The sequence below is a fragment of the Octopus bimaculoides genome, chromosome 4 (assembly GCF_046866305.1).
Source record: "Octopus bimaculoides isolate indiv1 chromosome 4, ASM4686630v1, whole genome shotgun sequence".
NCBI lineage: Eukaryota > Metazoa > Mollusca > Cephalopoda > Octopoda > Octopodidae > Octopus > Octopus bimaculoides.
The window spans coordinates 19,539,562-19,554,928 of record NC_142931.1 but is presented as its reverse complement, the minus strand read 5'-3'; the positions used below and the strand labels follow the sequence as shown (position 1 = coordinate 19,554,928).

Genomic DNA, 15,367 nt, shown 5'->3' with positions numbered 1-15,367 from the left:
GACCCATCAAGCTGAGCAAAATCACAGTCATGGCAGATACTGGTGTCACACAAATGGAACCTGTGCCAGTGGCACATAAAAGCATCCATTACACTCTCAGAATGGTTGGTGTTAGGAAGGGCATCCAGCCATAGAAAACCATGCCAAATCAGACTGGAGCCTGACACAGCCTTCCAGCGTGGCAGCCCAGTCAAACATCCAACCCATGCCAGCATGGACAATAAACATTAAATGATGATATATTGTATTGTTGCCCAAATTCACTTCCCTGAGTCCTTTGCAAGCCATTTAAAAATTTCAGTTTCTGTTAATGTCAGACAATTTTTTTTCCAACTGAAGCAGCATGTAGTAAAGACTATATAAATTTCACAGAAATTTATTTTAAGTTATGAGGTGCATGGATAACAGTGGGAATCCAAGCAATAACATTTCTATTTATTGTCATACAGTCTGGCAGATTCAAACATGAATATGCTGATCATTGTTGTATTTCATTGTCAGAGATTATTTCCTCCCTTTAGGCAATGTGTATTCACAATAGTGTCTAAAAGAAGATGTTCTCTGATGATGAAATACGACAGTGGTCAGCACAATCGTGTTTCAGTTTGCCAGAATGTGGTGAGAATGAGTGGAAACAATATTTACTTTTAAAGAATTTTCAAAACTGTCAGTTTGTGGAAAATTTAGAAAGAAAAAAAGATTTTAAAATTGGTTATTAATTTTTATTCTTTTATCAGGAAGCACAAGCTACGAGAAACTATGCTAGCTATGCAACAGTTAGACATCAATATGAAGGAACTACAGAACTGGTTGAAGCACATGGAAGATGAATTGTTCCCTCCATTGACATTTACTAAGTGTGATCATCAGGAGATAGAAGCAAAACTAGAGCACCATCAGGTAAGGGCTTTGCCACCTTTTAGTATGTTACTCAGAGATTTTGTTTACTTTCTCTCCACATTTAGTGTGGACATTTGATATGACAGTTGAAAATCAGTTTTTGTATGTTGGTAGCAGTTCTGAGGTGCGCAGGCCTGGCTGTGTAGTTAAGAAGTTCACTTTGCATCCACATGGTTTCAGATACATTTCCACTTTGTAACACTTTGGTCAAGTGTCTTCTATTATAGCCCCAGGCCAACCAGTGCCATGTGAGTTTGGTAGATGGAAACTGAGGAAGCCTGTCATGTGGGTGTGTGTGTGTGTAGGTATGCACATGTGCGTGTGTGTATGTGTGTCTGTTCATGTGTGTGTTTGTAAGTATCTTTGTTTTTTCGTCCCCTATGACAGCATGATAACTAGCATTGGCTTGTTTACACCTCAATAACTTAGCAGTTTGGCAAAAGAGACCAATAGAATAAGTACTAAACTTTGAAGAAATAAGTGCTGGACTTGATTTATTTGACTAAACCCTTCGAGGTCATACTCCAGCATGTTTGCGGTAGCTGAAACAAGTATAAGATAAAAGACATTGTTAAAAAGATAAATCCACATGTTGCCTAAATAAATAATATGTTTTTCTTCCAATGAAATTAGATAAAACAATTTATTTTTGTTAGATGTTCTTCAAAATACAATAATTCTTGAATGCACAAAGAAAAGAAACATTTTCCTAAGAAAATTTATTTCGTCGGTAATGGGGTTTTTTTTTGTTGCTTTTTGATTGTTTTTTTTTTGTCAGTTTTATATGTTTATTCCTGACTGTCCTCTTGTCTATTACTTATAAATTATGAATCAGTTTGTTATTTTTATATATTAGCACATCTTATGATAAATTCTTTGCTATAAAGATTATCTCTATTCCCAGATATGATTTATAGAATATTAATATGTATATATGTTTAAGAGATTTTAAATGATTTCCATAAATATTATAAGTGAATAATGTCTTCTCTTAGATTAGATATTAATTCATAACGAAGACAAAAAAAAAAAAGAATCAATCTATAAATATTTGACCAGAATTAACAATAAGAATTAATTAAATATGTGATATAAAGCAAGAAGTGGATGATGAACTAAACAGCAGTTGTGTAAAGAGGAAGATAGTAAGATAGCTGGTGCTGGTTTCAGACAGTTGGCCATAACAAAGAAAATCAGAATAGAAACAGCTGGAGAGAGAAAACTTTCACAAATCGGTTCAACTGCTGCAAATATGGAAATAGAGAGGTTAATATATGAGTGATTTGGTTACAATTACAAAGAAGAGGAAGATGGTAATTAACCTTTTAGATCATTTATTATTAATGAAATAGGAAGTGAATACAATGCACCAGTTGGTTGCAAATGTTAGAATAGCCTGGTGCATTAAAAAGGTTAATATTTGTATATATGAGAAAGATACTGTGAGAGGGAAGAGGAGGAGGAGGAGAGAGAATGACAGACAGAGGTTATAAAAGCAATCATCTTCTCAAGAAAGTGCAAAATAGAACACAGCCAGCCATCACTCATGAGCGAATATGGCTTGGAAATGTGTGTGACATGATTTTTAGCTATTTGTTTTAGATGCTTGTGTAGTCACAAACAGATGTAGATACCCTTCTGGAGCCAGTGGAACATCTAGCTCTGTCCATGAATTGATCCCCAAATCTGATGACTATGAGCTAAATACCTTAACCACTAGGTTTTGCGCCTTTACTTAAGAAAGCAGTGATTAGCATTATGTATCATTTATATGTTTATTCAATGTAGACAACATTTCAATGAAATTAGTAAGCTTCAGCCAACTGTGGCAGTACACAAGTTCCAGACGAAGTTAATTCACTTCACTTATGCTACTATTGTCTTAAAGAATATCCTTTTGTACTCTAGGCACAAGGCCCGAAATTTTTGGGGAGGGGGCCAGTTGATTAGACCAACCCCAATATGCAACTGGTACTTAATTTATCAACCCCTAAAGGATGAAAGGCAAAATCGACCTCAGTGGAATTTGAACTCAGGACATAAAGACCAACGAAATACCACTAAGCATTTCACCCGGCATGCTAACATTTCTGCCAGCTCACCTCATTTCCTGTCTACAATAAATTTTTGATTTTGTACCAAAGTTACAAATGAGAAATGTCTAATTTTTTAAATGTCAAGGAGTAGCTGGATAGTTTAAAAAATTCACTTTGTAACTACATGGTTCCAGTTTCAATTTCACTGTAAAGCACCTTAGACAAACATTTTTTGTTGTAGCTTCAATGTCTTGCAGATGTATATTCCCCCCCCCCACACACACACACACAGTAAGCTTCTGCTTATTGTGAGTGTATTTTTTTTATTTTATGCGCCCTTTCAAAGCGTATCCAGGCTCATGGGCCCGGTTTCCCAGTTTCTATGACGTATGTGTTCCCCCAGCTGGGTGGGATGCCAGTCCATCGCAGCATTACTCAAGAAACAAGAAGAAAGAGTGAGAGAAAGTTGGGGTGAAAGAGTACAACAGGGATCGCCACCACCCCCTGCCGGAGCCTCATGGAACTTTAGGTGTTTTCACTCAATAAACACACACAACGCCCAGTCTGGGAATCGAAAGCGCGATCCTCTGACCGCGAGTCCGCTGCCCTAACCACTGGGCCATTCTGTGGGTGGATTACCTTTCTGTCATCACCAACCCTCTCCTGTTCCCAAGCAAGGTAATATACCCCTGTCCTGTCTATCATACAACAAATATGGATACAATGGTGAACTGGAAACGAATGACACCATCTGAATGAACCTTTTGTTTACAGTCAACAAATACACATGAAGATTAGGGAAAATACGAACTCGCAAAAACACAGACATGCACATAGAGCACAGATACACACACATACACCATCATCATCATCCTTTTTTATGCACACACACATACACAAGTTATCTACTGTCTGCCATTTCTATTCACAATCCATTGACTAACTTAAGGCTATTCTATTTCAGATATATATGTCTGAGGTGCCATGCTGTAGGATCAAACCTCACAAGCGTGTAGTTGTAAAATGAAATTATTAACTGCAAAGCCATGCATATGACAAAAGATGTGATTGTGTGTGTACACTTTCATACATGCATACATTCCTATATATTTATATTATCACCTTTTTCATATATTTATTATCTATACACAAGTTACAATTTCCCACGTGAAGCAACTGTCAGCCTGTGATTTTCAAAGACAAAAGCTTGATATATTGGTTTGGATTAAATATTCCATTGCAATATACATTGGTTTATGAGTTTGTACTGCTTGTATTCCATTCCACTCATTGCATTATGAACAATAAACTTGATTCTATTTGCCTCCGATAATTTCACTGGAAAATATGTACCGCTTTGTGTGTGAAAATATCTGTCATTGTGAATAACGAAATTCCAGATATTTTGATCAGAGTTCTATTTGTAAAATATTTGACTGGAATAATAAGAGCCCCAAATTATTCTTTATTTGACATCTGCATAAAATGAAAGAATAAATCTATGTTGTATTTGCTGCATATAATTTAGGCTTGCTTTTGAGGTGATGTTTTTTTGGACTTTTTTTCATCCTGCGGTTGTAACTCAGAAATATGAAAGAGAATTTATGAGACATTTGGGCTCGAAGGAAATTTAGTCAATAGAATATGAGTGTTTAGACAGGAACCAGGTTAAATCCACCCAAGATTAGTTCTTCCAATGATTTTTCATACAGTCTCTGTCAATTAAATTTCACTCCCAAGGTTATCATAGAAGAAAGATACTTTCGCAAAGATTGATCCATTAACCCCTGAAGCCACGTATTTGTGAAGCAAACTTATTAACTGCATATCCATCATGACTACACCATACTAAATATTCTTTTCTTTTTATCTTTTTTCTTTTTCTTGACTCTTTTAATATATACTATTCAGATTACTCTGTCAAATGTAATGGTTATTTACTTACATTGTGTTGAATCATTTCTGCATTATCTTGTAGCTTTGATAATTTGGTGATGTAATTGATTTCTTTTAGAAGACATTATAGGGCAGGTATGACAGGTTGGATGTAACCAGTTTCAATATCAAACAGAATATTTAGGCTACATAGGACCAGTTTAAATGCTAAGGGTTTAAGCTGTCGCAAATCAACACCTGCAAAAAAGACATGACCAGAGAGAAGATTCTGAGGAAGGACTATGCAAAGTGGTTAGTGAAATTCCTGGGAGGACAGGAAGATTGGACAGAACAAGGGGGATAAGCAGTTAAAAAGCCAAGTGGGTCAGGAATGCCTGACAGGAGGAGGTTACAGGACCAGCAGCCCCAAGGAACAGAATCTGTTGTAGCAATAGTATTTAGGATTTATTAAGGTGGTTGTGCTCCTTTGTTTATTAAATAAACTAATAGAAAAGCTTTGGAAATACTGGAGAAGGGATTTAGTTTTGTTGAACTTTGAATATTACAGGGTTTTTTTTTTTACCAATTCCACTATGTAGTAACTTGGGCAAAAGTTTCTTACTACAGTCCCAAGCCAACAAAAGTCTTGTGGGTGGGTTTGATAGATAGAAACTGAAAAAAGCCTGTTGGATGTGTGTGTTTGTTTGTGTGTGTGTGTGTGTGTGTGTGTGTGTGTGCATGCCGGCTCTGAGTGAGCATCACCATCACATTGTTGTTTGATTCCAGTCTTCAATGGAAAAAACATGCCATGGGAAAATATTAGCTTGCTAAGAAATAGATAAGGGTTGGCATCAGGAAGAACATCCAACCATAGAAAATATACCTCAACAAAGTCAATCTAACCCATACAAACATGAAAATGTGTTTAGTGATGGTGGTGGTGGTGGTGATGATGATGATGATGACGATGACGACAATGATGACAATGTAAAGAATACACATATAAGGAATAACCTTCATGAACATTTGAACTGTAAGAGTGGGCCAATGAGTCAATCAATGGTTCTCAGTATAAACATTGTCTTCTGAGCTATACTGAAAATATCCTGGTTCTATACTCTGAAGCAAGCAAACATGTCCAACTCTCAGACTGCTACATTCTTATAATACAATGGTTCTCAACCATTTTTTACCAATGGACCCTTTTGAGTGGAGGTAAAGAATATGTACACCACCTGTTTTTGGTGTAACCCTAACCCTTAACCCTAAACCCCCTTTTGATTCCTATTTTACTCAGGTGGACCCTCATAACCATTCGATGTTTAAGAAATCCAATTATATTTTTAGAATTACCATATTATTAATTGTATAAAAAAGAATTGTGAAAATATTTTGTGTATTGCAGACATGCAACCAATTTGTTGCACATAAATTTTGGCAATGGAATCTAATGCAGGCCAACAAGGGCCATATGGACCTTGGTCGAGAACCACTGGTCTAATATTACAGAGCGAAAGATCAGAAATGTAGTTTGTTAATTTCTGTATCATTTTATTTTTTCCTTTGAACACAGTGCTTGCAGAGACAGACAGAACGTTACAGCAATGGTATTGCTTCGGTACATAATCTTTGTGAAGTTCTTTTACATGATACGGATGCCTGCCGAACTGAAGCCGAATATAATGCTCTCAACGAAGCCAAGAATACTCTTGACAAGCGATGGAAAACTATCTGTCTTCTATTACCTGAAAGACATGCATGGTGAGTTCACCTTTCATTTGTTTTCTAAATTCATTAGAGGAAGAACAGTAGTGTTTTTGATGTCTTTAGATCAGACTGACACTCCAGTGAGATGGAAGTATTGTCTGTGACAACTACAGGTCACACTCACACTGCCATGAGACCAAATGCCATTGATATTCAATTTGAACATCACCTGACCAATATTTGCAAGAAAAACAAAAATGTGAACAAGAAGAAGATACCAGAAGGTTGGAATTCTGGGAAGGAAGTGCTAGGGAAAATGTTTAGTGCAAAATCTGTGAGATGGGGTGGAAACCATAAGAATGACAAGAGGAGAAAGAGAAATGAGTTATATGGCTGGCCTAAATGAGATGAGAAGGTAGCTAGGATAGTTCAGACAAATAGAGGTTGTTGCAGTAATGATAGAAGTACAAAGAGGAGATTGTCTGTCTATGAGGTAGTGGTTAAAGCATGTTACTTAGTGAGGGTGTGTTTACTTGTCAGACAAATGGCCTTCTTTTATTTTCACTATCTGAATTAATGTATTGGATTATCTTGCTTTAATTTTGTAAAGATTAAACAGAATATCTTCTATACAGATAGTATGAAATGTAAATAAGAAGAATCATCCTAACATTTTATGCGTATTAGTGTAGAGTGTTTGGTGATTGTCACAGCTACAGTTAATATGTAAGCTATAGGTATAGTTGATGAGAAATTGAGTGAATATGTTAATAGAAAGAATTAATAAAAGAAAAACCTCCAGATAATTCATTTGTTCAAGAACTCTTTTAGCATAAAGTATAAGTCAACGTTTTTATTTTTGTATAAAGGAAATGAAGAAAATAGTTGAAAAATATCTAAATTTTGTTATTTGATAAAAATGCATTATATTACCTTTTTTTTTTTTTTTTCTCGTATAACTTTTATCTCTTCTAGTCAGCTCTTGCTTTCGTTCACATGTTCTTGTTTGTTATTTTATTTTAGCATTGAAGAAACATGGAGACTTTGGAAGATATTTCTCCGAGATTACAATAGTTTCTCAAACTGGCTTGGAAGTATTGAAAATGATCTTGCAGAATATAGCGACTCCCAGATATCAGAGAAAGAAAGTATATATGAAGAAATTGAGGTATGTAAAGACTACTTTTTGATTTCTTCCTGACACCCACACCTTGTAAGAATTATATGTTGATCAGGATTATATGTAAGGCTGTTTATATTAAGCTTTTCTTTTCTGTCTTTTATATATGTTCTATATCAAACCAAAATCTTTTAAAATTATTTTTCAACTTAGTTTGGTTCATCGTTTTCTTATCATTTTTTTGTTCAACAACTCCTATGGCAATTTAGATGTTTTATGATTGTGAATTACTTATTAGTATTGATACAGTCTAAACATTTATGATACCACCAGACCACCACCACAGACAAATATAAAACATACATTAAATATGATTTATGTTGTTTCTTTATCAGACCATTATCTCCACTATGTGATTTCATCTTTAAATTGTCAGTTTTTATTTTTCAGTATAAAAATAAAGCAAATTAACTTTGAATCACTGCATGTTAGATACATTTAATTTAGCTATGTTCATACAAAGTTGTGATAAGTTTTTGTCTTCAATCCATGCTTTACACTGATCTATTTCTTCAGAATTACTTACCATACCTAGAAAATGTTTTCACTTATTAAAAGGAAGTAGATTATTGGTGAGGAATTCAGTGGTTCACACATTAAAGTTTGATCCTTGTTTAAACTTTTAAACCTTTAAAGTACAGAAGACAGCCATTGGAAAACACCCCTATATTCTTCCATTAAATGTCTCAGTAACCAAGCATTGTTTAATTTATCAAGTTGGCTATATAATGGATATACAATGGTCGAATCTCTATCAGTGCCAGTCATGAGGATTGAGTTGTTCAATCAACTAAATTTCCTGCTCAGTAAATTAACATATAAGTGATTGAGTATTCCGCAGGCATGTACACCTTTGATGTAATTCTTAGACAGAATCAGCATTGCTACCTAATAGTTGAATGAAAGTTTAAGATAAACAGCAACCAACTTAATATGCTTCACACTACTTTATTTTCAGACTACTGTACTTAATTCTAATAAAAAAGATTTTTCTGTACTCCAGCATGGTCGCAGTCAAATGACTGAAACAAGTGAAAGAATAAAAGAAGAATTGTTTCAATTCAATCCATTTTTTTTTTTTTTTTTGTATATTCTTCAGAGTATTCAACAAGATATTAATAAACACCATGTCGACCTTGAAGCTATTAATAAGCAATACAAATTTCTTGTGAAGGAAGGTTATGTGGACAGCAACAATGACATCAAAAACAAAACATGGGAATGTAATGAGAGATGGGACAACCTATCTAAACGAGTGCTGTGCGATATGGGTAATATGAAAACATCTGCAGGGAAATGGGATGAATACCATTTCTTATATGATGAACTAATGAAGTGGCTGAAAGATGTTGATGCAAAATTAATCCAAGTTGAAAAATCTGAAGATGTCGCTAACAATATTAAGTGCCTTTCTGTAAGTTATTTTCTATAAATTTTCTATTTTGTTATCAATCACAGACATTCTAATCTCATCTCAATAGCCATATTTTATAAAAACCAGGTGTTTGCTGCTATAGTTCAATTGTAAAGTCATTTAATATGGATTGCTGTGATGATTTCTTAAAGCAGCAGATAAGCTCTGTTACCTAGGTGATATTTTAAAATTGTGATGATTAGCATTCTTAGACAAAAGGACTTCTCTTTCAATATTGTTGTTGTTGTTGCTACTGCTGCTGTTGTTGTTGCTGCTGCTTAGACACAAGTTAGCCATGAATGAGCAGAAATAAGATCAAAGGTGTTCCATTCACGACTGGCAGTCATTTTTTTTCTTCTCTTTCAGTGTTTCAAGACTACTCTAGTCAATATTCCTTTGTTTTAGTCAGTAGGGTGTGGTTTGTGGAAAATTTGGTTGTGCAGAAACATTTTAGTACCAGAGGTGAATTACAAGTGCACATGAACCTGGGTGGAGAGTTTACATCTGTATTAAGAGCAATAATGAATGTTTAATTCTATACATACATGTTTATATATCAAATTATTACTGTTTTGATCTTTATGTTTAAACTAGATTTTATCATTGTAATGAGGACCATTACAGACTTTGTTGGCAGATGGTTTCAAATTTAAATGGAAGTGAAGATTCACTTGCAAGCAAGTGGGTTTATTTTCCCTTTGTATGCAGGCTTCTTTTTTCTGTCTCGGTCTATAAAAATGTGATAATATGGTATACACATATGTCAGGTCTGAAGGTCAAGTATTTACAGAATAAGATGCTCTGCATATACAACGTGAATGTAATAAACAGACTATGTTCAAGTGAGCTGCGAAAATGTCTTATACATGTGACATTTTGTTGTTGTTGTTGTTGTTGGCACTCCGTCACTTACGACATCGAGGGTTCCAGTTGATCCGATCAACGGAACCTGCTCGTGAATTTAATGTGCAAGTGGCTGAGCACTCCACAGACACGTGTACCCTTAACGTAGTTCTCGGGGATATTCAGCGTGACACAGTGTGACAAGGCTGACCCTTTGAATTACAGGCACAACAGAAGCAGGAAGTAAGAGTGAGAGAAAGTTGTGGTGAAAGAGTACAGCAGGGTTCGCCACCATCCCCTGCCGGAGCCTTGTGGAGCTTTAGGTATTTTCGCTCAATAAACACTCACAACGCCCAGTCTAGGAATCGAAACTGCAATCCTATGACTGCGAGTCCACTGCCCTAACCACTGGGCCATTGCACCTCCACATATGTGACATTATACAATGAATAAAAGTCTAAATACACATGCAATATGTCCCCGCAAAAATGTATATATGCATTGAACAATTATAAAATCAGTATTTATTAAAATACAGTTCGTTTTCAAAATGTAATCGAATCTACTGATAAAATTTAATTTCTTTTTATGAATGCCTGTTTTCAAACTGATCACTGTTATGGTCCAGGCACTGGCATTAATGCAAAGCACTTTTCAGTCCAATGACTGCAATAAGTAAAAAAAAAATAAAAGAATATAATCACAGTTAAGAAATGAAAATGATAACAGGAGGTAGAAAGACTGAATGGAAACTACTGCTAACAATGGAAGAAAGACAAACTACTACAACATAATATTATCCATGATTCACATATTCACATTCATGTTTTAGAAATCTGTGTGTGTGTGTTGTGTGCATGTGCGCATATGTATGTATGTATAATGACAGTAAATTTCAGAGAGGTTTCTTTGAAATGAATAACATATCACAAAATTATTAGGATGAAGAGCACTTTGAGTCAGTTTTAAGATCAATATAATTTTGCTTTAAAAAAATACTTCCGTTAGCAATCATCTTTTCTCGGCAGTTTGTATTGACTTGCTCTTGCAAATCCAATATTTTTTGAGTAGAATTTTCCCATATTTTCTAAATGTTTTTTCTTTTTAAAAGGTTTTCCAGTTTTTAATTTGTTATAATTTCATTTTGATGCTATTCACAGACAAAACAATTCAGAAATATATTGACAGAAAATGAAAAATATTATTGTGTCATTGTTAACAGGAGTGAAGCGTGGCTCCATAAGCATAGTTTGAAATAAAATGTTAATGAAATTTTTAATTCTTTTAAATATTTAGATATAGTGTATATGTAACATGCATATGTATATATTTGTTCACTTTTATGTCTGTTTTATTCATGTTAGCATAGGTTAGATGAGAATATTATTGAGACACTGTTTTGCAGCTGGATACTCTTCATGTTGCTAACTATTACCTGTTTTCAAGAAAGAATTTTATTTTACACATTTTACACAAAGTTCAAATCTCTGTTATCACAATGTGTGCTAGAAAATGTCTGTGTGAAAAATATCTTTTAGTAGTTGTATAAATACAAGAGATTTTGGAAAACTGGATTTTCACTGGAAACTTTTTTACCCTTAGGCATTTTGCATTAAACATGAAGCCTATGGATGTTCCCAGATCTTGTTTGAAGTTCCCACAACTAAATGAACTGAGACTCAAAGAGTAAAATGCTTTATTTTACTTGAAAATACATTTCAGCTAGGAGTTAATACATTAACTCTCCAATTATTTATACTTCTTCAAAATATCAAAAAATTACAATTCTAAGTGATTAATCTGGACATCACTTTCACTAATCTGGTCATCATATGTGTGTTACTTTTAATCTTGAGAAAAATTATTCTTTCTATTTCACATATTTTATTTATTTATGTTTTATTTGTTGCCAACATCTTTTGTACTTCGATTAGCATTCAAAGTTTTCAAGCATTGACCTGCCCAAAGCTTTCATATATATATATATATATATATATATATACATCTCTAACATTTTTTTTTTCTGAATAAATCATTGTTAACATAATCATTTTCAATTTCAGTTCAAAGAATTATTATTTAATGTTATTTATATTTTTTCAATTCATTTTAAATCTCATCCTACAATACAAAAAATAAAATAAAATGGTGTTATAGGGTCAAAATTCTTTTATTATTAGAACATCTTCCATCCTAGCATTTAAATACAGGCATAATTAAATACCACCCTCACACACACTTCCCACATTTTATGTCATTCAAACATCAGTTTTCAACTTGACAAGGTTTTAGGTGATTAAACATATAACAGGTTTGTGAAAGTTCAAGTGTTTAATCCGCAAAAGAACTGGTATTTACTGACAAAGAACTGGCATTTAAGAGTGTACAGTTGGTTATGTGTGTTTGTGATTGCATACATGTATGTATGAGTGAGTAGTACATGCATTATGTTTGCATGCATATGTGAGTGGGGCATGTGTATGTGTATGTATATGTAATATCTGTGAATTAGATTTCCTGTACAGAACTGATGCTCCATTGCCTGACTGATGGGAGCTGCTATCTTTAGTACAAATTGATTGTCACATTTAATTTATTACTCATGTAGCATTTATCAAAAGTGACATGCAAAGTCAGTCTGCATATGCTTGTATGCATCTTCCAGCTAGCTGCACTTGTGCTTCTTAGCTGAAAATAACTTTTTAATCAATTGAGTAATTTAGAAGCTAATGGATTCCTGCTAATATGATATTAAACTGATTTTCGTCTCAGTTATCTGCAATTGCCTCAGGTGAATGAATCTGAGTCGGTGAATACTGCAAGATAGTGTAAGATATTAATGGAAGTGGGAGAAATTAGTGTAACTACAACACTAGTGTTGTTAATATGGTGACTATCTCATATTAGTTCTTTAGTTTTGATTACTGTTTTCTTTTTTTTTTTTTGCTTGTTACCTCAATTACTAAATACTTATCAAATAATATCATTACTTCTAGGAAATTAAACATGAAGAGAACATGAAGAACAACAAATTCCAGCGGTTTGGAGATATAACTGATCAACTGCTAGAAATGGTTGAGGAGGTCAGCGGTAAAACTCATTTGCAGAAAGAAGTTGACGAGTTCCAGACCTATCATGACTTTGTTATGGAACGACTGCATGCAATGTGTGAGAAAATGAACGTTGAAAAGGATATAGTAATTATAACTTTTCTGTTACATTTTGATTCTGTTTGGACATACATAGGTTAAACTCAAATTATGCAATAGAAGCCACTCTATAATAAAACAATAACAACACAATATACTTAACATATATATGTTTAAACTCCAGAAGCTGTTTTTTTCCATCCTGGGAAAATCCCTTTAAAGATATATAATGTTAAAGAAAAACACAATATACTTCAGAGCTAGGTGAAACAAAATTGACCCAGAAGTGATCCAAAAAGCAACAGATCATTTATATATTCTCTGTCATTTTTCAAATGAACAGATTTGATTTTGTTTCAGAAGTGACACAAATAAAGGACACCGAGAAGTTGTAACAATTATGAGATACGTATTTGTCACTCTTGTGATCACTTGTCAGGCAATTTCGTTTTGCCTAACTCTGAAGGACACAATGCATCTTTAGAGGAATTTTTACCAGACAAAAAAAAAAAAAAAAAAAAAAAACAGCACACATATATTAAGTATGTAATATTGATAATATTTTTATGCAAAGGTTACTTAAAATGTTATTAATATTCATTTTAATTGTCTAAAAATAAATTCTATATAGATGCAGCTATATACACTTTTTAGTAATTCCTTTTTTTAATATTTTGCTTCTTGCAAAGTTATTGATGGCATGTGAGTGTGTGTGCGTGTGTACATAATTATGTTGCAAAAAAATTATGAGAGCCATTTGAAGCAACAAATACTATCAATAAAATGTTTTAAATAATGGCTGTCATGACTTTTCTGCCATATATATATATATATATATATATATATATATATATATATATATATATATAATTAATTCAATAATAGGATAAATTCTTTTATAAGAATTTATCAAGTAGCTAGCGTGTAAAAACCTCATAAGGGAAAAATCCATCATTTATTCCCCAAAATATATTTATTTATATAAGGGCATTGCTATACTTGAATGCCTCATGCTATGAGGGACTCTAAGGTCAAACTACCATAATAAACACATTTTTACCGATTTTACCAGTAAAAATGTGTTTATTATGGTAGTTTGACCTTAGAGACCCTCTTAGCATGAGGCATTCAAGTATAGTAATGCCCTTATATATATATATATATATATATATATATATATATTCACACACACATATGTACATACACATGTATATATGAAATATGACCAGTATAGATATAAGAAGACCATAATACAAATAAGAAGTCAGTACACAATTATGCTGAGTGTACATTTCAATGATGGCAACAGAGCTTATGGATGGACTCTTGCTATCACAATAATATATATTTATATACATATGTGGATTTGGTAGATGGAAACTGATACTATAAAGTATATTAAACATTTGATATACTTTATAGTATACTAGCAGAGATGCTCAGCATTGCTCAGGATTGAAATAGCATAGCCTGTATATATATTACAGTTATGTTGAAACATGTGATACAGAGAAGTGCAGCGTTGACAACAAAACATTTGTGGAATAAATGATGGGCTAATTCAACTAAGTGACATGTCATGCGTTCATTGGAAGATGACAATTGTACGTTAATTATGAAATGTCAGTAAAGAAAAAGCAAATAATATCAATAGCTTAGCGAATTTTAAGAAATACATATAATGAACTGAGATGACACTGTTATGTTAATAATTAAATGTCAATAAAAACATTAATTAATATCAATATTTTAAAAAGATGAAAAACGTTTAGCAGATTAATGGTGCTGGATGTAAAGGAGACAATCAACTTCTGAAAGTTACTTCACAAAGAGTTATCTCCCTTCTCCACATAACCCAGGAAAGGGTATTTTCTGCTCCCAGAGGGCCTGTTACTCTTTATGTGAAAAGTTTTAAGAGTCTGAAACCATCTCTGGAACATAGGTAATGTACGTTTCCAGTTTGGAGAAAATCAGTTGTGAACTTCAGAAGTTATGTGGGTTTATGCACACACACACACACACACAACCTGACTTTAATATATATATATATATATGTATATATATATATAGATTATGGTCACATAACAAAATACCATGTACCTACAAGTCATTAGAATTAACTGAAGATTTTATTATTGCACATAGAGCTTTAACTGTGTTGGTCTTTCGCAATAATTACATACTGGGAGAGACATACTACTTGGAGTTTACAACATGCTTACCTATACAGCAATCATAACTGGAAAGTAATTGCACTATATTT

At 33.4% G+C, this 15,367-nt stretch overlaps 1 protein-coding gene across 9 annotated transcripts in view; it reads left to right on the top strand.

The window, feature by feature from the left end:
* LOC106881484 (muscle-specific protein 300 kDa) overlaps nt 1-15,367 on the top strand; it is an 815,448-nt gene that overhangs the window by 749,872 nt on the left and 50,209 nt on the right. For all 9 annotated transcript variants that reach the window (XM_089350452.1, XM_014931925.3, XM_089350453.1 and 6 more), the window contains 5 exons: nt 738-900; nt 6,385-6,572; nt 7,542-7,686; nt 8,798-9,112; nt 12,952-13,152. In XM_089350452.1, the coding sequence (XP_089206578.1) occupies nt 738-900; nt 6,385-6,572; nt 7,542-7,686; nt 8,798-9,112; nt 12,952-13,152 (1,012 nt within the window). The remainder of the gene's footprint in view (nt 1-737; nt 901-6,384; nt 6,573-7,541; nt 7,687-8,797; nt 9,113-12,951; nt 13,153-15,367) is intronic.